Here is a 26,673-nt window from a genome sequence, read left to right as displayed (position 1 = left end):
CGTATCCATGCGAATGGGAATCATTTTGATAATGTTTTACTTTCTGTACAGAGGTGAAGGGAAGGGAAGGAGGCCTTCACAAGGGAGAGACTAGTTGACACTTCAGGACTGTGTTGTTGTCATGTCCAGGTGCAGGTCCTTCATCAGATCCGGATTCAGCCTGGATCCGGCAGACTGCGGTAAACCTCGGATAAACAGAGAGACTAATATTAGTGTAGACGCCATCCTTCTTATGATGCAACAAGTACATTAGTTGTTATGGGGAGTGTTCCCGGTTCCGGCTGACCTAAACTATGCAGCCTAACATTGAATTATAGAAGTCTATAATGTGTTATGTGTATGTTAGGTCAAAGAGATGTGTTTTTAGTCTAGATTTGAACTGACAGAGTGTGTCTGCTTCCCGGACAATTGTTGGGAAGACTGTTCCAAAGTTTGGATGCTAAACAGGAAAAGGATCTACCGCCAGCAGTCGATTTTGATATTCTAGGTAACTGGCCAGAACTTGGCCAAACATATCTCACGGTGCAGTGTGATGAAAGATAATCACTGTACAGTGTGCACAAATAAATGCCACTACAGCAAACACATCAAAGAAGCAATATATATATATTATTAAGAATATTAAGAACAAAGAAGGAGAAAAGGACATATGAAGAATTAAAGAAGAATTATGATGACAGAATTGGAGACAGTGTGTCTTTGGTCCAGAAGCTGTAAGAAGAACTGCAAGAATTAGAGAGAGAGAAAATAAAGCTGGTGAGTGAAGCATTTCATGTTGTGGAAACTCTGCAGAGGATCGCACTCAACACTGATTCTCTGATCACACTTCAGCACATTGATTTTCTGATTGAGAAGTTGAAGGAAATACATGAACCTGCAAAACCAAAACACTTGAGGACACCAAGAGAGAGGATAATTATTATATATTTTTTTAAATACAATAAATACAAAACATAAACACAAATAATGCCTCATCTCAAATGATGCTGAAACTCTGAAAATAGGATCCAGAAAATGTTTCAGCTTCGTTCCAAAGCAGTCCTTTGTGTGATGTTAAGATATATTATTATTATTGATCATAATTGAAATGTTTTATGAATCTAACATTTTTTTATCATCACACTTGCCTGCATTTTCCATTTGTAAATTGCTTTAAATAAACTGCATCTGCTAAATGAACTAATGTACAATAGTGATTATGAATTCTGTATATTTGTTTATACAGTAAGATACTATTGAAAATATAGCAGTGATACTGCAAATGCAACAAATAGCTATGTAATCATTGTCACTAAGAGGCTGTTATGTGTTCATTTAACTGTGAAATGCAGCAACACTGTTGGAATCAATATTACAGTTTTTTTATTTAATAAATGTTTACATTTTTACAATCATGAAAGCTGTGAGCTATGCTCACTTTAGCGCACACGTGCAATAGTTTGTATTGAACTGAACACCCATCCCCATTTGTTCAAGTATCTATTCATATAGATTGTAATGTTGTGTTACATTTTACCTTTATTTACCAAATAAGCTTTATTAATATTGTGCTGTGTTTTATATACGTTTATATTTATATTTGTGTATTCACAGAACATTAATAAAACAATGATTTGGATTATAACCTGATAATCATGGAGTGATTCTTTTTTATTCAACAACAGATTTATATCACGTTGAAAGGTTGTTGTCAATACACAAAGACATTGTTAAAATTTCAGAACATCTAAAAACTAAAATGAAATGTCACATGACTCCGTTTATTATCAATCTGTTATGAGTGTTCAAAAGGAAAGGAATTAAATTGTTCTACAAATGCCATCAAACAGCAAATATTTAGTCTAAATCACATGATTATGAGGGTGTTTCCCTCCTATGTTTGCCTGCAAGAGTTTAAAGTCATCTGGAACAGGAAGGATCCTAAAACAGTTAGTAGATTAAATTAACTTAATTATCACCTGATTACTGTAAATACCCACCCATATAAAGTAACGAAAGACTAAATACACAATAAGAGGACAGGATCAGCAAATGCCATTTGTCCTTTTTATATTAGTTTAATTTCGGTAAGCATCAACATTTAAGACATTTTAATAAATTTTGTCAGCTCATAACTCACAGGCGAGTGTTTGAAATCCGTGATTCTGCACTTCCTCGTATTTCGACACATCCGCATATTTCATATGCTTGACTTAATGTGAATGTGCTTATCTTCATAATCATCAGTTTGCGCTGCATGTATCAGTCCTTCAGTGGAAACGCAAATGACGACTTTCTCTCATCTACAGTTTGTTAGGTCTTCTTCAGTTGACATTGTGTCTTTTGTGGAAAAAAATATTTTATTTGTATTTTAGCCTATGTAGCAACATTGCCCTAACCCAGACTCCTGTGAAACCAGTCATGTCTTCGAAAGGGTAAGACAAGATTTATAATATATGTAGGCTAAATTGAGTCTTTGATTGTTCTGTTTATTTGACGTTTAGAGAAACCATTAAATTGTGCCTTATGTAAATATATTTTAAATTCGCCTTTTGTTTAACTAAAAATAGATGGAATTCGGGCTTAATTATCCTAACTGAAAAAGTTTAATAACTACAATACAAACGTTTATTAAAAGGAATTAAAGGTCCCGTAGGCTATTATGCCCCTTTTCACAAGATGTAAAATAAGTCTCTGATATCCCCAGAGTGTGTATGTGAAGTTTCAGCTCAAAATACCCAACAGATCATTTTTTACAGCATGTTTAAATTTTTTGGGTCACAGAAAAATGCGCTGTTTTAGTGTGTGCCCTTTAAATGCAAATAAGCTGCTGTTCAAGTTCAAGTCTTTATTTTGCCAGAACGACCCACATCGCCTGGAATTCATTTTGGTGAATTGGCTCACACAAGACAGTACAACATAACATATACAATAAAAACATGAAATCTAAACAGAAAACAAATACTTAGATTACTGCTAATAAACAATAATAAAACTAATCAGACAAAGTGCTAATGCATTTAGTGACCCTAAGAAGAAGGAGGGCATAGCTGTGTCTGTATAAGTAAAGTAGATAGAGATTGTTGTTGTGAGTTGAGAGCCCTCACAGCCTGCGGGCTCTCAACGACACAGGGGGCGGACTCTCAACGACACTGCTGTCAACGCGGGCTCTCAACGACACTGCTGGACGACCCAGGGGGCGGAGCTTCATGAGCTCGCGCTCAGTCTGTTAGGACAATTTCATCTCACGGAAGGATGATAATATCAGAAACTCTCAGTAACGGTGTTCATTTCGAGTCGGACAATAATGCCTACAGAGTCAGAGTGCTGTATAGAGATGAAACAGGTATAGTTTAGTAGTTTAATTACGGTTATTATAACGTATTTGTCATCTGCTTGTATGTATCCATTATTTATTAATAGCCTACAAGTCTGCTGTCTGAATGATGATCAAACATGTACTGATGAGTTTAATAAAGTTTATTGTACATCACACAAAAGATGAAGCGTCAGTTTTACTTCAGAAAATCACCGTAAGAGCTGAGTAAACACAGTAAGTTATAAGAAGTGCGCAAGTAGCCAGTAGAGTTGAGGGAGCATTCCTGTGGGCGGAGGTTAGTCAAAAAACGGTTCTAGTGACGTCATTAAAGAAGGTAGTAGAGGGGTGTAGTCCAAACGAGCCGTTCACTGTAGGCGACTTCTGGTAAATAAAATATCTCGCTTGGCATTGAACTTTGAGCTTTATAATTTTACAGATATTATTTATGCTCTAACAGCAACATTACACACTAACTAAAGTTTGAAACATGGGATCACGAAGAACGGGACCTTTAATAAGGCATTAGGCTTTTTTCATAGACTCGCCAGATGGCGCTAAAGCTCATATTTAAGATCCATCTTCCGAATTGATAGCTCTGAATATTAGCTTTAAAAATTATCTGTCAAACCTCTATCAGTAATCTCACTGGTTGATCTCTTCTTTACTGTGTTTTGTCTAGCATGGATCCAGTGGGAGTGAATTCAATAGAGACTGCAGCTCTAGGGAGACCCTTCCAGCTGGGGATGCTGTATGACTGCAGGAGAGATGCTCTCGTACCAGGTGATCAACGACTGTTCACCAGAGTCTGTGAAGCCTTCAATAAATGATTAGAGTAAAATAACTTATCTATTATTTATGATGTTGTAGTAAAGAACTTACAATATTAAATGTACTAAATCATTAAGGCAAGGCAAGTTTATTTATATAGCACATTTCATACACAATGGCAATTCAAAGTGCTTTACATAAAAGAAATTAAAATAATAACAAGAAATAAGAATAATTAAAACAGTTAAGAAGAATAAAAAATAAAATACAGTACAGTACAAACAGTCGGACGAACATTGGCACAGTGCTCATTCATTAAATGCATAGCTAAACAGAAGTGTTTTGAGTCTGGATTTGAAAGTGACTACTGTAGGAGCACGTCTGATCTCTTCTGGATATTTATATTTAGCAATATTAATGTACACAAATCCCTAAATTAAAAGCTTTCTCAGCACTTATTCACATCTTACGGCCTTTAAATCCCCAGAGCAAATATATTACTATGTTATCATACATGTTATGTGATATATCGAGATTTAGTAGTAATTGTATTGTGTTGCCTATTCTTCAGTATTTCTGATTTTATATGAATTAATCATTTATTTTATTAATTTACTCTAGTTTACTGCGTTAGATTAAACTGGGAAGGGTCATAGCACTTGCATGTTGTCTTATAGTTAGATTAACTGCCTCTATTGTTCTCATTTGTAAGTCGCTTTTGATAAAAGCGTCTGCTCGTTCGCTGCATATAGAGCTATAAGGTCATCTAGTGGCAAGAGTTATGAAATATCATGTTATATTATTTTGTTCCACAAGAGATCAGTAGAGCCACACAATGTACTGTAAGATGTTTTGAGCTGCATTAACAGGGTTATGTATGAAATGTTGAGTTATTTTTTATTTAATTTGAAATAATGTGAAGAATGTGCTTAAATTCTATTTATTTTTTATTTATTGGTAAAAATGTAGTAATTTAAAGGTAAATAAAATACAAAACAAATTTAAAAGATGCATTAAAAATAGAAAAAAAATATCAAAATGAAAAAAGCTTTCTGGACAAAAAAGGTATAATTTGGGGCTTAAATTTTTAAGGTACGAGGGAAGGAATTGTTACAGGATGAGAGCATGCAGCATGATGGTTTACATTATTAATGTGATTGTCAGCCATTGTTTATGTAAGGAATAATTGACGACAGGCCGTTGAATTATTAGAAAAATAATGCACACCCGAGGTGTAACGGCCACTCCGCTTCGCGTCGTGACCGCATTACCACCTCGGGTGTGCATTATTTTTCTAATAATTCAACGGCCTGAAGTCAATTATTCCGCTTATACTACAGTTACCACACCTCGAAACATTGTTCAGATTATGTATTTCAAGACGTTTGTAAAGTTGTTGTCATTAAAACGCTCTTGTATGTAGGACTAATTTCTTACGCATCTAATCCCATGCCTCCGTTGCTAATTCCAAAACGTCATTTTAGAGTTAGTAACGGAGGTTTGAGCCACTGATAGCAGACTAATGCTGGGGACACACGACTAGCTGACACATTCTCTGACTGTTTTCATCGACTGCAGCAGATTTTAAACACCGACTTTGAACACAGACTGAACGCGCTGAACGCGCGTTTGGGCATGATCAGTCATAAGTATCAAATTACATTCATAACCAGCCTTAAAGTGTGTCCCCGGCTTTATGCAGTTATTAGAGAGAGATGTTGCAAAAATGAGACAGAAAAGCATGTGCGTCAATATTATTATTTATTTATTAATTCAATTCGTTATAATTAATTTGTTCATTCTTTTTTATATTATTGACAGATGACAGTAGACTAGCCAAATAAATGAAACACAAAGCCATTTTAACAAGTAGGCCTATCAATAATTTTAAATTTGTTATATATTATCTGCAATAAAAATCCGTGCTGCAGGACTATCTATTTATTTAGCCTATATTCAGTTTAATTTTCTATTGATTATAGATAGCCTAGGACTATATACTTTATTTATTAAAATTAAACTGCATGTTTCCATTGATTGTGAAGCTAGACATTGAAAATTGCAGATCAAGCGCATGGGGCTAAATGTTTTTTCTTGTTATGAATTGTATCCTATTTTCCTTTATTACAGTTGACTACGCGGTTATAAGTTATATGGAACTGTAATGCGGGTCAAGACCTGCCTGGAACTACTTTAGCTGTGCGTTTCCCTGAAAATAATGCACACCTTAGAACGTTCGTCAACCAATCAGATTCAAGCATTCAACAGCCCTGTAGTATAAATTTAGTGATTCACTTGCTCAGAGCCATTTATGTAAATACATTATATACAATTAAATGTAAGAGAATGGTCAATGGGGGCAAGAAACACACAAAATAATGTGGTGTTGTTCTACTGGGAGAAAATGCAAGTTGCGTTTTGCAAAGGGGCTGATTAAATTACTGTTTAATGAATAAAGTATTTAGACATAAATAAAAATTCTCCATTACAGGAATCAGACTTTGGAGTAAAGAGCAGCTGAAGGAGAACATAAGCGAGAAACCCCAAATCAATACAGTTTTCACAGTCACCGCTTCAGACTCGATTGAGGAAAAGTCTCAATTGCTGAATATTGATGGATGTCTGAAACTGAGTCTTTTAGGAGGACTCATCAGTGTAACTGGAGCTGCCAATTATCTCAAGGACACAAAGAAATCATTCAATCAACAGAGACTGACATTACATTATCATTCCACCTGTAAGTTTGAAGAACTGATCATGAACCACGTTGCTGGAGACATGGCTCACTATGACAATGACGTTGCCACACATGTAGTGACCGCAGTGCTGTACGGAGCAGATGCATGCTTTGTTTTTGATAGAGAAGTTTCATCTGATGAAGACAAGAGAGTGATAGCAGGAGATGTAAAAACTGTCTTTGGGAAGCTAAAAGGCATTTCAAATGGTTCAAACATAAATCTGAATGACAATCTGAAGACTGCTGCCAAAAAATTCAGTTGTACATTTTATGGCGACTTCCAGCTACCATGTAACCCAACCACTTTTGAAGATGCTATGAAGGTTTTTGAAGATCTTCCGAAACTGCTGGGAGAAAACAAAGAGCTTGCGGTTCCTCTGAGAGTTTGGCTTTATCCTTTGGACAAACTTTTCTCAAGAGTTGTGAAGTTTCAACATAAAATCAGCACAGGTTTAAGCTCAGACGTTGAATCTGTAATTGAGAGTTTGAGTACGACTGAGATGAAATGCAGTGATCTTCTGACAGACACGCCAGCTTCGACATTTACTGCATTTCATGACAAAATCAATGACATGAAGAAAAACTGCTACCAGTGCAGATTGAGTCTCATAAAGAAACTCGGCTCTCTCTTACCAAAGATCCGTGGAAAATTCATAGAGGACACAGCATTGATGGATCTTCTACAAGATTATCAGGAATCTCCATTTGAAAGAAGCGCTCTTGAACAATGGCTGAAAGAGAAAAAGGAAGAATCTGACATTATTAAAACATTGCTCACACAACTGAATGACTCAGGAGCAATGGTAGAAGACAACCTCAATAAAAATTTAATGGATCTTGAAGTTAAACATTTGGTCAGCTACACTTTCACATCATTGAGCTGGACAGATGTTCTGCTTTCTAAACAAAAGGCCTTCCTGAGTTCTTCAACGAAAGGAAAAAATGAGGAGAAAAGCTCTGAATCTGAACACAAGACTTGGCTCACGCCTGACATCCAAAAGATTATGAGGAACAACCTGAGGGTATTTAAACACTTGATTGATTTAAAAAACAGTAAATCAGTCAAATTTATTGTTGCATCAAAAGAAATGGAAAATAATCCAGGTTCCTGCATTCTCCTGTATGAAAATGAATCTAATGAAGCTGTTTGCTTCACTTCTCCATCAAAACCAGACTGTCCGATCATTGAAGATGTCAGATATAGTCAAGTGGTCCTGAAAGTGTCTCCACCGGGTCCTGATACAGAGGAGCTCAAATTACTGTACAAAATGAAGGAAGAGAAAGACTGGAGATCTCAAACTGTGTCAAAGAACCAGAATACAGTTACTCTGACTGATCTCAGACCAGATACTGAGTACAATATTAAATGTGCAGCGGTGGGGAAACTCGACTACACCGTAGAGAGTGATGTGACGCGTCTCACAGTCATAAACCAGAATCTCATCAAGGCTAAAGAGTCTGCTATAAAAAATCTCAGTTGGACTGAAGACAAGTGTAATTTACTTTTGGGGGAAAACAGGAAAACAACTTTTAGTGCACTTCATAAGAAAATACAAGATATGCAGCAAAACTGCCAAACGTACCGACAAGATTTCAGTGACCGAATTAAATCTGTGATCCAGTCAGTGAAAGCCTGTGAGAAAGAGTCTCGTGCTCTGATGGATCTTCTTCAAGCTCATGATGAGTCTCCATTCAATGAAAAGAGTCTGAAAGAGTGGATCACAGTGAAAGAAAAAGAATTAAACACCGTTAATGAGTTTCTTCGCCAGTTAATGGACTTTAGAGCCGAAGTGAACAGAAGCTTGGACTCGTATTTGTCTGATATTCAGGTGGAGAATGTGTTTTGCTACACTTTCAGTTCTCTTGAGCTGCCAGATGAGTTGCTTAATGAGCAAGAAAATTACATGAATCCTGAAATGATGAGAAATCCTCAGAAGAAACCTGATGTGGCGTCTCAATCATGGCTCACTGGAAGCATCAGGGAGAAAATGAAAGAACATCTGAAAACATTTAAAGAGCTGATGAAGTCATATAGCAGTAAAAGAGATAAATTTATGGTTTACATAAAAGAGCATGAAAAGCATCCAGGTTCCTGCATTCTTCTGTATAAAAATGGAGTTAATGAAGCTGTTTGCTTCACACAACCAGGCTGTCCAAAAATTAAATATGTGAGATATAGACAAGTGGTCCTGAAAGTGTCTCAACCGTATTCTGCTACAGAGGAGCTCAAATTACTGTACAAAATGAAGGAAGAGAAAGACTGGAGATCTCAAACTGTGTCAAAGAACCAGAATACAGTTACTCTGACTGATCTCAGACCAGATACTGAGTACAATATAAAATGTGCAGCGGTGGGAAAACTCGACTACACCACTGAATCTGATGTCATCACAGTTATCACAAAGGTATGATGAACATTCATGAAATATCAGCTATAGAATTTATTTTTACATCATTAAACACTGTTGTTCTATCTTGAGGCGTTTTCACATGACTTGTATCCTCCGACACAATCACTGTTCTGATGTTCACATGAGAAGCATTGCTGATAGCATCTCATTAAAGGGCAATTTTAGTGTTTCTACTGTAGAGAACCAGGTTAACTAGCCTCACAGAAGACTGGATGTGGGAGACAAATAAACTAACAAAGAATTTAATTACAAAAGTAAACAGAAAACATTACATCAGTTCTAATCTTGCATTTAGCATAGGGGAGGAAATGACACATAATAATTGTATAATGCTTACCTTTTCTCGGTTAAGTTAGTGTGAAAGGGCCTTTATCAGGGATGTTGGTGCACATTTTATCATTTGAAGATGATTTCAAAATATGGACATTATAGAACATTTATGCATGACCATATTTAATGTTTTTGTGTTTTTGTGCTTTACATACAGAACATAAATTATCTCATCATGAAAAGCATCTTAATCAAATATGGAAATCCTGCTCTATATCGTCTGCAAAAAAAGACAGACAATATTGATCAATCTGAACCATATAGAAAAATGATATTTGGAGAGAGAGACTTAATGAAACCCCATAAAACCATTCTGATGGTGGGAGAAAAAGGAACAGGAAAATCAAAACTAATCAACACTATGATCAACTACAACTTAGATGTAAAGAGAGAAGACAAGGTTTGGTTTGAGATCACGGATGATCAGAGTGACCGAACATCAGCTCACAGTCAGACCTCCAGCATCACTGTTTATGGGTTTTATTCACAAGAGAGTCCAACTGATCTAACAATCATCGACACACCAGGATATGGAGACACTCGTGGAGTTGATCTTGATAAACAAATCGCTGAGAGTTTACTTAGTTTAATTGAATCTGCTGAAGGGATCAATGAAATAGATGCAGTGTGTCTGGTGATTAAAGCAACACAGATTCGTCTCTCTGGCAGACAGATGTACATATTTGATGCTGTTCAGTCTTTATTTGGGAGAGATATTGCTGAAAACATTGTGTTGCTCTTCACACACTCAGATGGAGCTCCACCTAAAGATGTCCTGATGACTGTTAAAAAGGCTGACATCGAGTGTGCAGTGAATGACAAGAATCAGCCAGAGTTTTTCCTGTTTAATAACTGTCTGTCAGATGCTGCTGATGAAGGATATGAAATGCAGGATCAATCATGGGATCTCAGTTTTAAAGGAATGGAAGGATTGTTCAAGTTTTTTGAGTGTGTAAAACCAAAATCCCTGAAGATGACTGAAGTTGTGTTGCAGAATCGGAAGAAGCTGGAGGCAAATATATCTAATCTACAATCACTTGTTCAACTGACAGAACTAAAGCTAAATGAGCTGAAACAAACTCACAAAGCTCTGAAGAAGAACAAGAAAGATGTAAAAGCAAATAAGAACTTTGAGTATGAAGTTGAAGTCTCCTATAAAGAGAAGGTTGATATTGATCGCTCTAGAGCCAGCATGGCGATGTGTTGCAGCGTCTGTGAGGAGAACTGTCATTATCCAGGATGCTATTGTGCCATTGATCTCCCATGGTGCAGTATGATTAAATATAATCACTGTACCGTGTGCACAAATAAATGCCACTACAGCAAACACGTCAAAGAAGCAAAAATATATGTAACAAAGACAAAGAAAGAGAAGAGGACATATGAAGAGTTAAAGAAGAAGTATGGTGGTGAGTCTGTGGTTAAGAAGCTGGAAGAAGAACTGCAATTAGAATCCGAGAAAGAGAAAAGGAAAATGAATCTGGTGAATGAAGCTTTTGACTGTGTGGAAACTCTGGAGATGATCGCACTCAATACTTATTCTGTGCTAACGCTTAAGCACATGGATTTTCTGATTGAGAAGCTGGAGGAAATAAATGAGTCTGAAAAAGCTGAAATACTGGAAAACATCAAGATGAGAGTAGGAGACGAAAAAGACAGAGCACTAGAATTTATAATTTCATACGAAGTGTAACAAATGGTCTTAATAAAAATGCCCTGGACATCAGAAAATGTCCCCCTCTACCCTGTTGTCATCAGGCTGTAAAACCAGTTCTCTTCAAAGGCCGTTATCACCTCGGCTCCACTGAACGATCTCAGCAAGAGACTGTGTCTGCAAGCCTCAAAGACAGCACAGGAGACACTGGCCATTTGGTCGAAGACTACGGAGACAAACTCCAATACACAAAGGACATTTTCTCCATTCTTACCCACAAACATTCTCAAATGTTTATAATATTTCTCCTGTGTTTTATGCATGTCCCTATGTTTTATTAGTTTTACTAGTTATGATTCTTTAGTTATGTTAGAGTAACTTCTAATGTTGTTATTCAAAGATGATGTATCACTGCTTTAATGTCTTCAAATCTGTCTTCCCTGGTATCAAAAGAATCCTCTTTTGATTTTATAATGAATGGTGTACAATATGTTATGATAAATTTCATAATGATATTTGTACCATACTCTTATGTAAAGACTGCACCAATTCTCCATGCCAGCATGAACATGCAAATGGAGATGAGATGGAACAAAGACTTTCTCCAGGTCATCTTGGATTGGTCACCTCACCAAATGGGTGTGATTTGAAAGGACCTTTAAGAGTGTCTGATTGGGTCAGATCTTTGCTCAATTTCTTTGAGACAACATTGTATCCTGTCTTCTTCCGGCAACTTCATCTTTCTCACTCCTGGTGAAATCATCAAGAATCTCAAGAATCTCCTGCATCTGGACTTGTTCAGCAACTGAAGTCAATGCAAGTACCTGCCGTTAGACGAGTTATTGTGCCCCTTTTAGGTGACCCTGATTCTTTAATGTTTCTCGTAGGTTGTGGTTAACTTTTTGTAATTTTGCCATTCTCTTTTCTTCTCTCTCTCTTTATTCACTTTTCTTTACTTTCTTTGATTCTGTACACAATCTTTGCTTAGTTTAGTTGTGTGTGTGTGTGTGTGTGTGTGTGTGTGTGTAGCCTACCGTAAGTTTGTTTATTAAACCATTATATCCATGCTTTTATTGTCTCCATGTTTACCACATATCGAAGTCACTAAAGCATCTTGATCTAGCTACTTACCCTTGATTTACTTTAGCTGGAAAAGATTATTCTTTCTTGGCCAGGAAGATAATATATTGCCTAGAGTTAATAATGGTTTATGCTTTGTTCATTGGATGAACTGATTAAATAATTGTACTATTAATTCTGCTACAGTAAATTCTGAAAATAATCTAATTATTTATAATTAATTATAATCCGTTATATATATTTGTATTGAGCTAACTCATTACAGAAGTAATTAGGGCCCAAGCCCTGAAAGGGCGAAGGCCCTATTGTTTTCCTTAGGATTTTTCTTTTTTTTCTTTATTATTTTTTCTTTCTTTCTTTCTTTTTTTACTTACTTGCACATTACTATAACATTAAAGCTTAACAATAGAGCCTAGACTTTTAGCCTAAATTCAGTTGATATTTATTTTTAGATAATAATAATCAACACTCAAATAACAAATTGTATGAAAACATGTAAACTGCACATATGGCAGTTTTTACATTAACATATTTTTTTACTCTTAATTTATTATTGAAATATAATAATTTACACAGTTGTTATATCTTTGTAAGAACGCAAACAACACAGAGGCTGTTTCTCAATTCCAAGAATGCAGAGAACGGACTTGTGTTCTCGTGGAGACCGGTCTTGCCAAGCTTCCTTGGAAGAACGAACTCGGAACCAGCCGCAATGACTTTTGGGACACTAGGCGAGTACTAGCTCAAGTCTGCATTCGATGCATCCTCGGTATCAAGAACACATCCGGGTTCTTTCATGCGTCCTCTGTACTTGCGTTCTTGAGAATTGGGTCTGAACTTCGACGGTTATGGTGACGTAAAACGAGAACACAAGGACGCAAGATCGCTGAAGAACGCATATTGAGAAACACCCAGAGCTAGCTTTTCAACATGCTTTTACTCAGACTCACTCATCTTCACTCCTCCCCGGTACACTCATATGCATTCAGATCTGCTAGTGCCACCCACAGGACAAGTGGTGACACCACATCTCGCTCTCTTTTAACAATTATACCTAGTATACATTTATGTCTGAACAATTTCCCTTGCACAACATGCATTACAGAACAACACTCTATATGCATATGTTACCTTATATCCCCATGTAAAATAATATTCACCTGGAATCAATGAACTGCTTTTAGTTCAAAACATAGTCCCGAGCCCATACTTAACTCTAACCTGTCTTCCCGGCTGAGTCACTGGTGCAGTTTGCATTTTACAGTCATAATCAAAGTTAGCTCCCACTCTCCTCCTTCCCATAAGAGAAGGGTGTCTTTTGCAATCTTTTGCAGTACTTTCAATGGTTTGGAAAATGCATATTGGAGCTTATGAAGGATACCTGGTCGCTTCACTCGAACAAAAGATCCTTGTTTGAATGACACTTCTGTCGCCCCACGTTTGCGATCAGTGTCTTGGAGTTCTTCTGCATTTGTTTCACTCGATCCACAATGTTCTGCGTACATGGTTGCTGAAGATGCTGCCGATTCTGCAATCCTGAAATGTGAAGTTTAGTGCGCATCGGTCTTGCATGTAACAATTCAACAGGTGAACGCTGAGTCGTCGAATGCGGTGTAGTACGGTATGCTTGTAAGAATTCCTTTGTGAATTCTTTCCAACCTTTGCCTTCTAGGGAAGCAGTCAGCAACGCGTGCTTCAAAGTACGGTTAAAACGTTCGACCTCTCCATTGGCACGAGGATAATACACAGATGAAGTTCGATGCATGATTCCTCGGTTTTGAAGAAACATTTCAAACTCACATGACATGAATTGAGAGCCGTGATCTGAGATCAGCTCCTTCGGGTTACCTTCACGGCTGAACACAGTCGACAGAAATTGAATAACCGCTGAAGAGGTTACCTGAGAAATGAAAGCAATCTCTGGCCACTTACTAAAGTAGTCCACTAAAGTTACAGCAAAACGACATTCTGCCGGAGCTTTGTCAAAAGGCCCCACAATGTCCGTCTATAGCGAGTTTCTCCCATGCTCCTTCTGGGAGGGGTACAGGCTGGAGTGGCGGAGTGCGAACGACTGCTGACTTGTCATGAGTTTGACACGTAATGCATGATTTGATGGCTGTCACAACCTGGGCATCCATACCTGGCCACCAATACAGCTCTCTGAGTCTATGTTTAGTTCTAACAATTCCTTGGTGAGTATCGTGAGCCAAAGCAATGAACTGGCCACGCAAAGACTCTGGTACTAAAAGTCTGTGAGTGCCTCTTACCACGTAATTATCCTGAAGAGAAAGTTCATGTTGGATTTTGTAGTATGGTAACAGATCAGGTCCTAGGCCCTTAGGGGATTTTGGCCATTTGGTCATCAGTAAGTTACGTACTTCACTGTATATTGGGCAGGTAGCCCCTGCAGCTCTGAAATCATCAGCAGATATGGCCGTGAGGGTTGAAGTTAGTGCAACCACTTCCATTTCATCCTCCAGCACAGGGTCACTGCTCTGTAATGGCAAGTGAGACAAGCAATCAGCTGTAACATTTTCACGTCCAGGCTTGTACTGGATGTCGTAGTCAAAAGCCATCAACCTAGCTGACCACCGAGCAATCCGATGTCCTGCTCGCCCTTGTCCCTTCGAAGTGAGCAGCGTTGTGAGTGGGCTGTGGTCTGTACGTAAAGTAAAACGTCGCCCCCACAGATAAGTTCTCCATTTCTCCGTTGCCCACACACAGCCTAATGCTTCCTTCTCAATTGTGGAGTACTTGCGTTCAGCCTGTGTGAGGGTGCGTGATGCAAAAGCAACAGTCTTTTCAGACCCGTCTGGGTGCCTTTGTGTGAGAACGGCGCCCAGACCGTAATTAGAAGCATCAGTTGTAACGATAGTGTGTAGCTCAGGGTCGAAAAGTGTCAGTGCAGGGCTATTAATTATAAGGTCTTTCACCCGCTCAAAACTTTTCTGTGCCTCAGGCGTCCAGGTGAATGAAGCAGATCCACGAGTCAATGCTCAAAGGGGCTCAACCACTGCGGCATAATCGGGTATGAATTTGGAATACCACGATGTGAGCCCGAAAAAAGAGTGTAAGCTGGCAATATCCGTTGGTGGTGGAGCTTGTGAGACTGCATGGACATGAGAAGCATCCGGTTGAATTCCTCCAGCCGAGATTGTGTGTCCTGAGAACAACAGCTCTGTCTGTCTGATGTGGCATTTGTCAAGGTTCAGTTTAAGTCCAGCTGTTTCTAGACGCTGAAGTGCTGCGTTCAAGATCTTTTCATGTTCCTCAATGGTCTTTCCTGAGACAATAACATCGTCCAAGTAACATTGAACATGTGCAAGTCCTTTAAGTATGGTCGACATCAGTCTCTGAAAACAACTCGGCACTGACGCCAATCCGTAAGGTACTCGCTTATAGCGAAATAAACCTTCATGCGTGATGAATGAAGTGAGGCTGCAGCTATCCTCATGCAGTAGGACTTGGTGATAGGCGCTTTGAAGATCTAGCGTTGAAAAGACAGTTGATCCCCTCAGCTCTGCAAACATTTCTTCTATGTGAGGAAGTGGAAAACTGTCCACTACTATGGCCCTATTTTGTTCTCGCAAGTCCACGCAAAGTCGTATGTTGCCATTTTTTTTTTAGTGACCACAACACACTCGGCTTCTATACATCCCATTACGGATATGGCATGTCCACCATAGCTTACTAAGTTCACTTTCGCTTTCACCAGGGTAGCATTAGGAAAATACTGGGTACACACAGACATTGGAATAATTGATACTGTACACAGTACACATTATCTTGCTTGAGTCGCGATAAGGGCTTTCTACCGTAAGCACAGTCACTTCAGGAATTGAAATCTCACTTAAAGAGCAACTTGCAGGTTAGAAGACCCAACAAGTCAATGTGTAGAAAAATAATGTAGGAACTAGATTTTCTTAAAAAAAAAATTATAAATACGCTACAGTGGCTTCTGGAGTCGTTTTTGTGAGAAAATTTTACTTCCGCATCTGAAAATGGGCGTGGCGGGCGAGAGTCGTGACGTAGCACGAGGGAGAGCGGTCGATTCAAACAACAGGGAAAAATGGATTGCAATGACATTCGGACGCTGAGGAAGTTGTTGACGGACCACAGCCATACAATTATGAGCCTGCTAGGCTGCCAAGAGAGCAGGGACAGGCCAGGATCAATGTTAGACAGAACATATTGGAACTTAAAATAACAGAAACTAAGCTTTGATCAGGCGTTTGTCATGCTCAGTAATATCCGCCCAAACGTTACGTGATATAACTTAGCGGTTTCTCATCGAGAGACAGAGAGATATTTATTCCTGCTAACATTTTTTGTTCCATAGGTGCTTGTGTGGGAAATGCGAGGCAATGTTTACAGCTGAGGAAAGTCAGTGTTGCAGGGAGGTGGATGCATACTGGGCCTTAGTGGAAAATGCCAAACTTCCATGGTTGCAGTTAGTGTTACTACAGTAAAGCCATGGTGAATGTTGCTGATCTGTGGACACTGGATAGTTCGTTCATTCATTGCACAATGTTTATTCCTGGTTTCCACGTCAGCGCTGTTTGATCCGTTAATAACGGAGAAATGTGAATATTTCTCACTAGATCTCGCAGCGATGTTATTACTTCAGTGGCGAATTCAAATGCTTTATTTACTGGATCTCGCAGTTACAGTGTTGCTTGATCAGGCTCGCGCTGCACTGGTCCAAACTGATAAACGGTCCACACAAACACAATAACGAGTAGCTCAGTTTCGTTCCGCTTACATTGCGTTTGCCAGTTGATGTTGTGCTCGCGCCTACATCCGGCGGGATCAAATCACATGGTCCTTACTCCGAAATCCCATCCGAGATTCCAACAAATCTCCAGGTCGATAATTCTCCGGAGTGAAATGTGCGCCACAAACGACCGAGTGTGCGGTGACAGACGCGGCAGTGAAGTCTGCTCTCTTCACCTGAACAAAACGCACCCAATAACGAAAAGCCTTGTTTTTCCTAGAAGGAAAATGATGGACACGATGTCCTGACAGGCTGGATTTTGTGCAACCAGCACAAACACAATAATTTACCATTATGGCTTCTCTAAAACTCGATCTAAAACTTTCTCTGTCGCTCACTACTGCTCTAACTACTACACCCACAATGAGAGCGCTGGCTGAACGCGAGCTCATGTTTACCTCGGCATACGTCATATGACGCGTTGCTATAGGGGGAAAGGCGTATTCCACAGCCTAGCACATTTTCATCAAAATCTCTACAACCAATTAGATTTCATTAGTAATTTCTAGATATGTGTTTTTAAAAAACCTCTTCAGACAATATCAAGTATTAATTCAGTTATAAATTTAACCTGCAAGTTGCTGTTGAGGCAAAAACAAGTAACTAACAAAATAGCATCAGGCATAAGAGACATCAGGATTCAAATTGTCCTTAAAAGATATTTATTCTTGCAAGAATGTTCCCAGTCCATCCACAGTCCAGCTGCAGGTGGAGTGAGACCCAGAGCAGAGGTTGACCAGCTCCTTATAGTGTTCTATTCAAAAGCTATCTCCTACAGCCCCCACTAAACAAAATAACAAAAGGGACCCCCCCCCCTTGAACCCTTCACAGCACAAGGAACAAAAGGGACCCCCCTTGACCCCTCCCCAGCACGGGAATCTCCTTACCTCTGAAATCTCACACACACACACCCTGCAGCTGTATCAATATCATAAAAGAAACTCAAAATACAGCCAAAGAACGCATGGCATTCGTTTGTTAAATCGTTGAAAATAAAATACAAAGAAAAGATGAATTTTTCCACAACATTTCCTCCTCTTTATCATTCTCTGATAAACAACATAGAAAAATTCACTCTTGTTTTCTAATCAAACCCATTATACTATTAAATCTTTTAGAATAGAATTAATTCAAGTCTTAATTCAAGAACAGTTATACCCTTCATGTATATCAATACTAAGCCCTAATTTGATTCAATCAAATAAAATCGCAAAACTTTTCTTCAACCATTAATTGGTCAACATTTTCTCCAGATATGTTGATCATCTCGTTGCCTCATGGACGTTCCATCTTCACCAATATGACACTTTGCATGCCGTAGAGAGGATTTTTTCCAACGTTGGCAGGGGAGATTTGTTTCTAGCACATATCATTGATCCCCTACTTTATTCTTTGCGCTGGCGTGTGAGGTTGTTGATGTTGGTTGGTATAGTTTAGGTCAGATGCTCGGAATTCCATTACAGGAATCAGACTTTGGAGTAAAGAGCAGCTGAAGGAGAACATAAGCGAGAAACCCCAAATCAATACAGTTTTCACAGTCACCGCTTCAGACTCGATTGAGGAAAAGTCTCAATTGCTGAATATTGATGGATGTCTGAAACTGAGTCTTTTAGGAGGACTCATCAGTGTAACTGGAGCTGCCAATTATCTCAAGGACACAAAGAAATCATTCAATCAACAGAGACTGACATTACATTATCATTCCACCTGTAAGTTTGAAGAACTGATCATGAACCACGTTGCTGGAGACATGGCTCACTATGACAATGACGTTGCCACACATGTAGTGACCGCAGTGCTGTACGGAGCAGATGCATGCTTTGTTTTTGATAGAGAAGTTTCATCTGATGAAGACAAGAGAGTGATAGCAGGAGATGTAAAAACTGTCTTTGGGAAGCTAAAAGGCATTTCAAATGGTTCAAACATAAATCTGAATGACAATCTGAAGACTGCTGCCAAAAAATTCAGTTGTACATTTTATGGCGACTTCCAGCTACCATGTAACCCAACCACTTTTGAAGATGCTATGAAGGTTTTTGAAGATCTTCCGAAACTGCTGGGAGAAAACAAAGAGCTTGCGGTTCCTCTGAGAGTTTGGCTTTATCCTTTGGACAAACTTTTCTCAAGAGTTGTGAAGTTTCAACATAAAATCAGCACAGGTTTAAGCTCAGACGTTGAATCTGTAATTGAGAGTTTGAGTACGACTGAGATGAAATGCAGTGATCTTCTGACAGACACGCCAGCTTCGACATTTACTGCATTTCATGACAAAATCAATGACATGAAGAAAAACTGCTACCAGTGCAGATTGAGTCTCATAAAGAAACTCGGCTCTCTCTTACCAAAGATCCGTGGAAAATTCATAGAGGACACAGCATTGATGGATCTTCTACAAGATTATCAGGAATCTCCATTTGAAAGAAGCGCTCTTGAACAATGGCTGAAAGAGAAAAAGGAAGAATCTGACATTATTAAAACATTGCTCACACAACTGAATGACTCAGGAGCAATGGTAGAAGACAACCTCAATAAAAATTTAATGGATCTTGAAGTTAAACATTTGGTCAGCTACACTTTCACATCATTGAGCTGGACAGATGTTCTGCTTTCTAAACAAAAGGCCTTCCTGAGTTCTTCAACGAAAGGAAAAAATGAGGAGAAAAGCTCTGAATCTGAACACAAGACTTGGCTCACGCCTGACATCCAAAAGATTATGAGGAACAACCTGAGGGTATTTAAACACTTGATTGATTTAAAAAACAGTAAATCAGTCAAATTTATTGTTGCATCAAAAGAAATGGAAAATAATCCAGGTTCCTGCATTCTCCTGTATGAAAATGAATCTAATGAAGCTGTTTGCTTCACTTCTCCATCAAAACCAGACTGTCCGATCATTGAAGATGTCAGATATAGTCAAGTGGTCCTGAAAGTGTCTCCACCGGGTCCTGATACAGAGGAGCTCAAATTACTGTACAAAATGAAGGAAGAGAAAGACTGGAGATCTCAAACTGTGTCAAAGAACCAGAATACAGTTACTCTGACTGATCTCAGACCAGATACTGAGTACAATATTAAATGTGCAGCGGTGGGGAAACTCGACTACACCGTAGAGAGTGATGTGACGCGTCTCACAGTCATAAACCAGAATCTCATCAAGGCTAAAGAGTCTGCTATAAAAAATCTCAGTTGGACTGAAGACAAGTGTAATTTACTTTTGGGGGAAAACAGGAAAACAACTTTTAGTGCACTTCATAAGAAAATACAAGATATGCAGCAAAACTGCCAAACGTACCGACAAGATTTCAGTGACCGAATTAAATCTGTGATCCAGTCAGTGAAAGCCTGTGAGAAAGAGTCTCGTGCTCTGATGGATCTTCTTCAAGCTCATGATGAGTCTCCATTCAATGAAAAGAGTCTGAAAGAGTGGATCACAGTGAAAGAAAAAGAATTAAACACCGTTAATGAGTTTCTTCGCCAGTTAATGGACTTTAGAGCCGAAGTGAACAGAAGCTTGGACTCGTATTTGTCTGATATTCAGGTGGAGAATGTGTTTTGCTACACTTTCAGTTCTCTTGAGCTGCCAGATGAGTTGCTTAATGAGCAAGAAAATTACATGAATCCTGAAATGATGAGAAATCCTCAGAAGAAACCTGATGTGGCGTCTCAATCATGGCTCACTGGAAGCATCAGGGAGAAAATGAAAGAACATCTGAAAACATTTAAAGAGCTGATGAAGTCATATAGCAGTAAAAGAGATAAATTTATGGTTTACATAAAAGAGCATGAAAAGCATCCAGGTTCCTGCATTCTTCTGTATAAAAATGGAGTTAATGAAGCTGTTTGCTTCACACAACCAGGCTGTCCAAAAATTAAATATGTGAGATATAGACAAGTGGTCCTGAAAGTGTCTCAACCGTATTCTGCTACAGAGGAGCTCAAATTACTGTACAAAATGAAGGAAGAGAAAGACTGGAGATCTCAAACTGTGTCAAAGAACCAGAATACAGTTACTCTGACTGATCTCAGACCAGATACTGAGTACAATATAAAATGTGCAGCGGTGGGAAAACTCGACTACACCACTGAATCTGATGTCATCACAGTTATCACAAAGGTATGATGAACATTCATGAAATATCAGCTATAGAATTTATTTTTACATCATTAAACACTGTTGTTCTATCTTGAGGCGTTTTCACATGACTTGTATCCTCCGACACAATCACTGTTCTGATGTTCACATGAGAAGCATTGCTGATAGCATCTCATTAAAGGGCAATTTTAGTGTTTCTACTGTAGAGAACCAGGTTAACTAGCCTCACAGAAGACTGGATGTGGGAGACAAATAAACTAACAAAGAATTTAATTACAAAAGTAAACAGAAAACATTACATCAGTTCTAATCTTGCATTTAGCATAGGGGAGGAAATGACACATAATAATTGTATAATGCTTACCTTTTCTCGGTTAAGTTAGTGTGAAAGGGCCTTTATCAGGGATGTTGGTGCACATTTTATCATTTGAAGATGATTTCAAAATATGGACATTATAGAACATTTATGCATGACCATATTTAATGTTTTTGTGTTTTTGTGCTTTACATACAGAACATAAATTATCTCATCATGAAAAGCATCTTAATCAAATATGGAAATCCTGCTCTATATCGTCTGCAAAAAAAGACAGACAATATTGATCAATCTGAACCATATAGAAAAATGATATTTGGAGAGAGAGACTTAATGAAACCCCATAAAACCATTCTGATGGTGGGAGAAAAAGGAACAGGAAAATCAAAACTAATCAACACTATGATCAACTACAACTTAGATGTAAAGAGAGAAGACAAGGTTTGGTTTGAGATCACGGATGATCAGAGTGACCGAACATCAGCTCACAGTCAGACCTCCAGCATCACTGTTTATGGGTTTTATTCACAAGAGAGTCCAACTGATCTAACAATCATCGACACACCAGGATATGGAGACACTCGTGGAGTTGATCTTGATAAACAAATCGCTGAGAGTTTACTTAGTTTAATTGAATCTGCTGAAGGGATCAATGAAATAGATGCAGTGTGTCTGGTGATTAAAGCAACACAGATTCGTCTCTCTGGCAGACAGATGTACATATTTGATGCTGTTCAGTCTTTATTTGGGAGAGATATTGCTGAAAACATTGTGTTGCTCTTCACACACTCAGATGGAGCTCCACCTAAAGATGTCCTGATGACTGTTAAAAAGGCTGACATCGAGTGTGCAGTGAATGACAAGAATCAGCCAGAGTTTTTCCTGTTTAATAACTGTCTGTCAGATGCTGCTGATGAAGGATATGAAATGCAGGATCAATCATGGGATCTCAGTTTTAAAGGAATGGAAGGATTGTTCAAGTTTTTTGAGTGTGTAAAACCAAAATCCCTGAAGATGACTGAAGTTGTGTTGCAGAATCGGAAGAAGCTGGAGGCAAATATATCTAATCTACAATCACTTGTTCAACTGACAGAACTAAAGCTAAATGAGCTGAAACAAACTCACAAAGCTCTGAAGAAGAACAAGAAAGATGTAAAAGCAAATAAGAACTTTGAGTATGAAGTTGAAGTCTCCTATAAAGAGAAGGTTGATATTGATCGCTCTAGAGCCAGCATGGCGATGTGTTGCAGCGTCTGTGAGGAGAACTGTCATTATCCAGGATGCTATTGTGCCATTGATCTCCCATGGTGCAGTATGATTAAATATAATCACTGTACCGTGTGCACAAATAAATGCCACTACAGCAAACACGTCAAAGAAGCAAAAATATATGTAACAAAGACAAAGAAAGAGAAGAGGACATATGAAGAGTTAAAGAAGAAGTATGGTGGTGAGTCTGTGGTTAAGAAGCTGGAAGAAGAACTGCAATTAGAATCCGAGAAAGAGAAAAGGAAAATGAATCTGGTGAATGAAGCTTTTGACTGTGTGGAAACTCTGGAGATGATCGCACTCAATACTTATTCTGTGCTAACGCTTAAGCACATGGATTTTCTGATTGAGAAGCTGGAGGAAATAAATGAGTCTGAAAAAGCTGAAATACTGGAAAACATCAAGATGAGAGTAGGAGACGAAAAAGACAGAGCACTAGAATTTATAATTTCATACGAAGTGTAACAAATGGTCTTAATAAAAATGCCCTGGACATCAGAAAATGTCCCCCTCTACCCTGTTGTCATCAGGCTGTAAAACCAGTTCTCTTCAAAGGCCGTTATCACCTCGGCTCCACTGAACGATCTCAGCAAGAGACTGTGTCTGCAAGCCTCAAAGACAGCACAGGAGACACTGGCCATTTGGTCGAAGACTACGGAGACAAACTCCAATACACAAAGGACATTTTCTCCATTCTTACCCACAAACATTCTCAAATGTTTATAATATTTCTCCTGTGTTTTATGCATGTCCCTATGTTTTATTAGTTTTACTAGTTATGATTCTTTAGTTATGTTAGAGTAACTTCTAATGTTGTTATTCAAAGATGATGTATCACTGCTTTAATGTCTTCAAATCTGTCTTCCCTGGTATCAAAAGAATCCTCTTTTGATTTTATAATGAATGGTGTACAATATGTTATGATAAATTTCATAATGATATTTGTACCATACTCTTATGTAAAGACTGCACCAATTCTCCATGCCAGCATGAACATGCAAATGGAGATGAGATGGAACAAAGACTTTCTCCAGGTCATCTTGGATTGGTCACCTCACCAAATGGGTGTGATTTGAAAGGACCTTTAAGAGTGTCTGATTGGGTCAGATCTTTGCTCAATTTCTTTGAGACAACATTGTATCCTGTCTTCTTCCGGCAACTTCATCTTTCTCACTCCTGGTGAAATCATCAAGAATCTCAAGAATCTCCTGCATCTGGACTTGTTCAGCAACTGAAGTCAATGCAAGTACCTGCCGTTAGACGAGTTATTGTGCCCCTTTTAGGTGACCCTGATTCTTTAATGTTTCTCGTAGGTTGTGGTTAACTTTTTGTAATTTTGCCATTCTCTTTTCTTCTCTCTCTCTTTATTCACTTTTCTTTACTTTCTTTGATTCTGTACACAATCTTTGCTTAGTTTAGTTGTGTGTGTGTGTGTGTGTGTGTGTGTGTGTGTAGCCTACCGTAAGTTTGTTTATTAAACCATTATATCCATGCTTTTATTGTCTCCATGTTTACCACATATCGAAGTCACTAAAGCATCTTGATCTAGCTACTTACCCTTGATTTACTTTAGCTGGAAAAGATTATTCTTTCTTGGCCAGGAAGATAATATATTGCCTAGAGTTAATAATGGTTTATGCTTTGTTCATTGGATGAACTGATTAAATAATTGTACTATTAATTCTGCTACAGTAAATTCTGAAAATAATCTAATTATTTATAATTAATTATAATCCGTTATATATATTTGTATTGAGCTAACTCATTACAGAAGTAATTAGGGCCCAAGCCCTGAAAGGGCGAAGGCCCTATTGTTTTCCTTAGGATTTTTCTTTTTTTTCTTTATTATTTTTTCTTTCTTTCTTTCTTTTTTTACTTACTTGCACATTACTATAACATTAAAGCTTAACAATAGAGCCTAGACTTTTAGCCTAAATTCAGTTGATATTTATTTTTAGATAATAATAATCAACACTCAAATAACAAATTGTATGAAAACATGTAAACTGCACATATGGCAGTTTTTACATTAACATATTTTTTTACTCTTAATTTATTATTGAAATATAATAATTTACACAGTTGTTATATCTTTGTAAGAACGCAAACAACACAGAGGCTGTTTCTCAATTCCAAGAATGCAGAGAACGGACTTGTGTTCTCGTGGAGACCGGTCTTGCCAAGCTTCCTTGGAAGAACGAACTCGGAACCAGCCGCAATGACTTTTGGGACACTAGGCGAGTACTAGCTCAAGTCTGCATTCGATGCATCCTCGGTATCAAGAACACATCCGGGTTCTTTCATGCGTCCTCTGTACTTGCGTTCTTGAGAATTGGGTCTGAACTTCGACGGTTATGGTGACGTAAAACGAGAACACAAGGACGCAAGATCGCTGAAGAACGCATATTGAGAAACACCCAGAGCTAGCTTTTCAACATGCTTTTACTCAGACTCACTCATCTTCACTCCTCCCCGGTACACTCATATGCATTCAGATCTGCTAGTGCCACCCACAGGACAAGTGGTGACACCACATCTCGCTCTCTTTTAACAATTATACCTAGTATACATTTATGTCTGAACAATTTCCCTTGCACAACATGCATTACAGAACAACACTCTATATGCATATGTTACCTTATATCCCCATGTAAAATAATATTCACCTGGAATCAATGAACTGCTTTTAGTTCAAAACATAGTCCCGAGCCCATACTTAACTCTAACCTGTCTTCCCGGCTGAGTCACTGGTGCAGTTTGCATTTTACAGTCATAATCAAAGTTAGCTCCCACTCTCCTCCTTCCCATAAGAGAAGGGTGTCTTTTGCAATCTTTTGCAGTACTTTCAATGGTTTGGAAAATGCATATTGGAGCTTATGAAGGATACCTGGTCGCTTCACTCGAACAAAAGATCCTTGTTTGAATGACACTTCTGTCGCCCCACGTTTGCGATCAGTGTCTTGGAGTTCTTCTGCATTTGTTTCACTCGATCCACAATGTTCTGCGTACATGGTTGCTGAAGATGCTGCCGATTCTGCAATCCTGAAATGTGAAGTTTAGTGCGCATCGGTCTTGCATGTAACAATTCAACAGGTGAACGCTGAGTCGTCGAATGCGGTGTAGTACGGTATGCTTGTAAGAATTCCTTTGTGAATTCTTTCCAACCTTTGCCTTCTAGGGAAGCAGTCAGCAACGCGTGCTTCAAAGTACGGTTAAAACGTTCGACCTCTCCATTGGCACGAGGATAATACACAGATGAAGTTCGATGCATGATTCCTCGGTTTTGAAGAAACATTTCAAACTCACATGACATGAATTGAGAGCCGTGATCTGAGATCAGCTCCTTCGGGTTACCTTCACGGCTGAACACAGTCGACAGAAATTGAATAACCGCTGAAGAGGTTACCTGAGAAATGAAAGCAATCTCTGGCCACTTACTAAAGTAGTCCACTAAAGTTACAGCAAAACGACATTCTGCCGGAGCTTTGTCAAAAGGCCCCACAATGTCCGTCTATAGCGAGTTTCTCCCATGCTCCTTCTGGGAGGGGTACAGGCTGGAGTGGCGGAGTGCGAACGACTGCTGACTTGTCATGAGTTTGACACGTAATGCATGATTTGATGGCTGTCACAACCTGGGCATCCATACCTGGCCACCAATACAGCTCTCTGAGTCTATGTTTAGTTCTAACAATTCCTTGGTGAGTATCGTGAGCCAAAGCAATGAACTGGCCACGCAAAGACTCTGGTACTAAAAGTCTGTGAGTGCCTCTTACCACGTAATTATCCTGAAGAGAAAGTTCATGTTGGATTTTGTAGTATGGTAACAGATCAGGTCCTAGGCCCTTAGGGGATTTTGGCCATTTGGTCATCAGTAAGTTACGTACTTCACTGTATATTGGGCAGGTAGCCCCTGCAGCTCTGAAATCATCAGCAGATATGGCCG

The 26,673-nt window shown here is 38.6% G+C and overlaps 2 protein-coding genes across 2 annotated transcripts; both read left to right on the top strand.

Moving 5' to 3' along the window:
• The first annotated feature begins 2,166 nt into the window (after positions 1-2,166).
• Positions 2,167-12,265, top strand: LOC308682937 (uncharacterized protein). The gene is made up of 4 exons (XM_081352956.1): positions 2,167-2,414; positions 3,978-4,078; positions 6,558-9,208; positions 9,702-12,265. Exons 1-4 carry the CDS (start codon positions 2,401-2,403, stop codon positions 11,235-11,237), a joined length of 4,302 nt encoding a protein of 1,433 aa, XP_081209082.1. The 5' UTR covers positions 2,167-2,400; the 3' UTR covers positions 11,238-12,265.
• A 6,327-nt stretch (positions 12,266-18,592) lies between these two features.
• On the top strand, positions 18,593-24,223 carry LOC308682605 (uncharacterized protein). Its single transcript, XM_081352436.1, has 2 exons — positions 18,593-21,166; positions 21,660-24,223. The coding sequence occupies exons 1-2, from the start codon at positions 18,782-18,784 to the stop codon at positions 23,193-23,195; spliced, it is 3,921 nt and encodes a 1,306-aa protein (XP_081208562.1). The 5' UTR covers positions 18,593-18,781; the 3' UTR covers positions 23,196-24,223.
• Positions 24,224-26,673: the final 2,450 nt, after the last annotated feature.

The sequence above is a fragment of the Scardinius erythrophthalmus genome (assembly GCF_964197995.2).
Source record: "Scardinius erythrophthalmus genome assembly, chromosome: 22".
Lineage (NCBI taxonomy): Eukaryota > Metazoa > Chordata > Actinopteri > Cypriniformes > Leuciscidae > Scardinius > Scardinius erythrophthalmus.
Note: the sequence above shows the minus strand (reverse complement) of the source record. Positions and strands in the feature narration are given on the sequence as shown.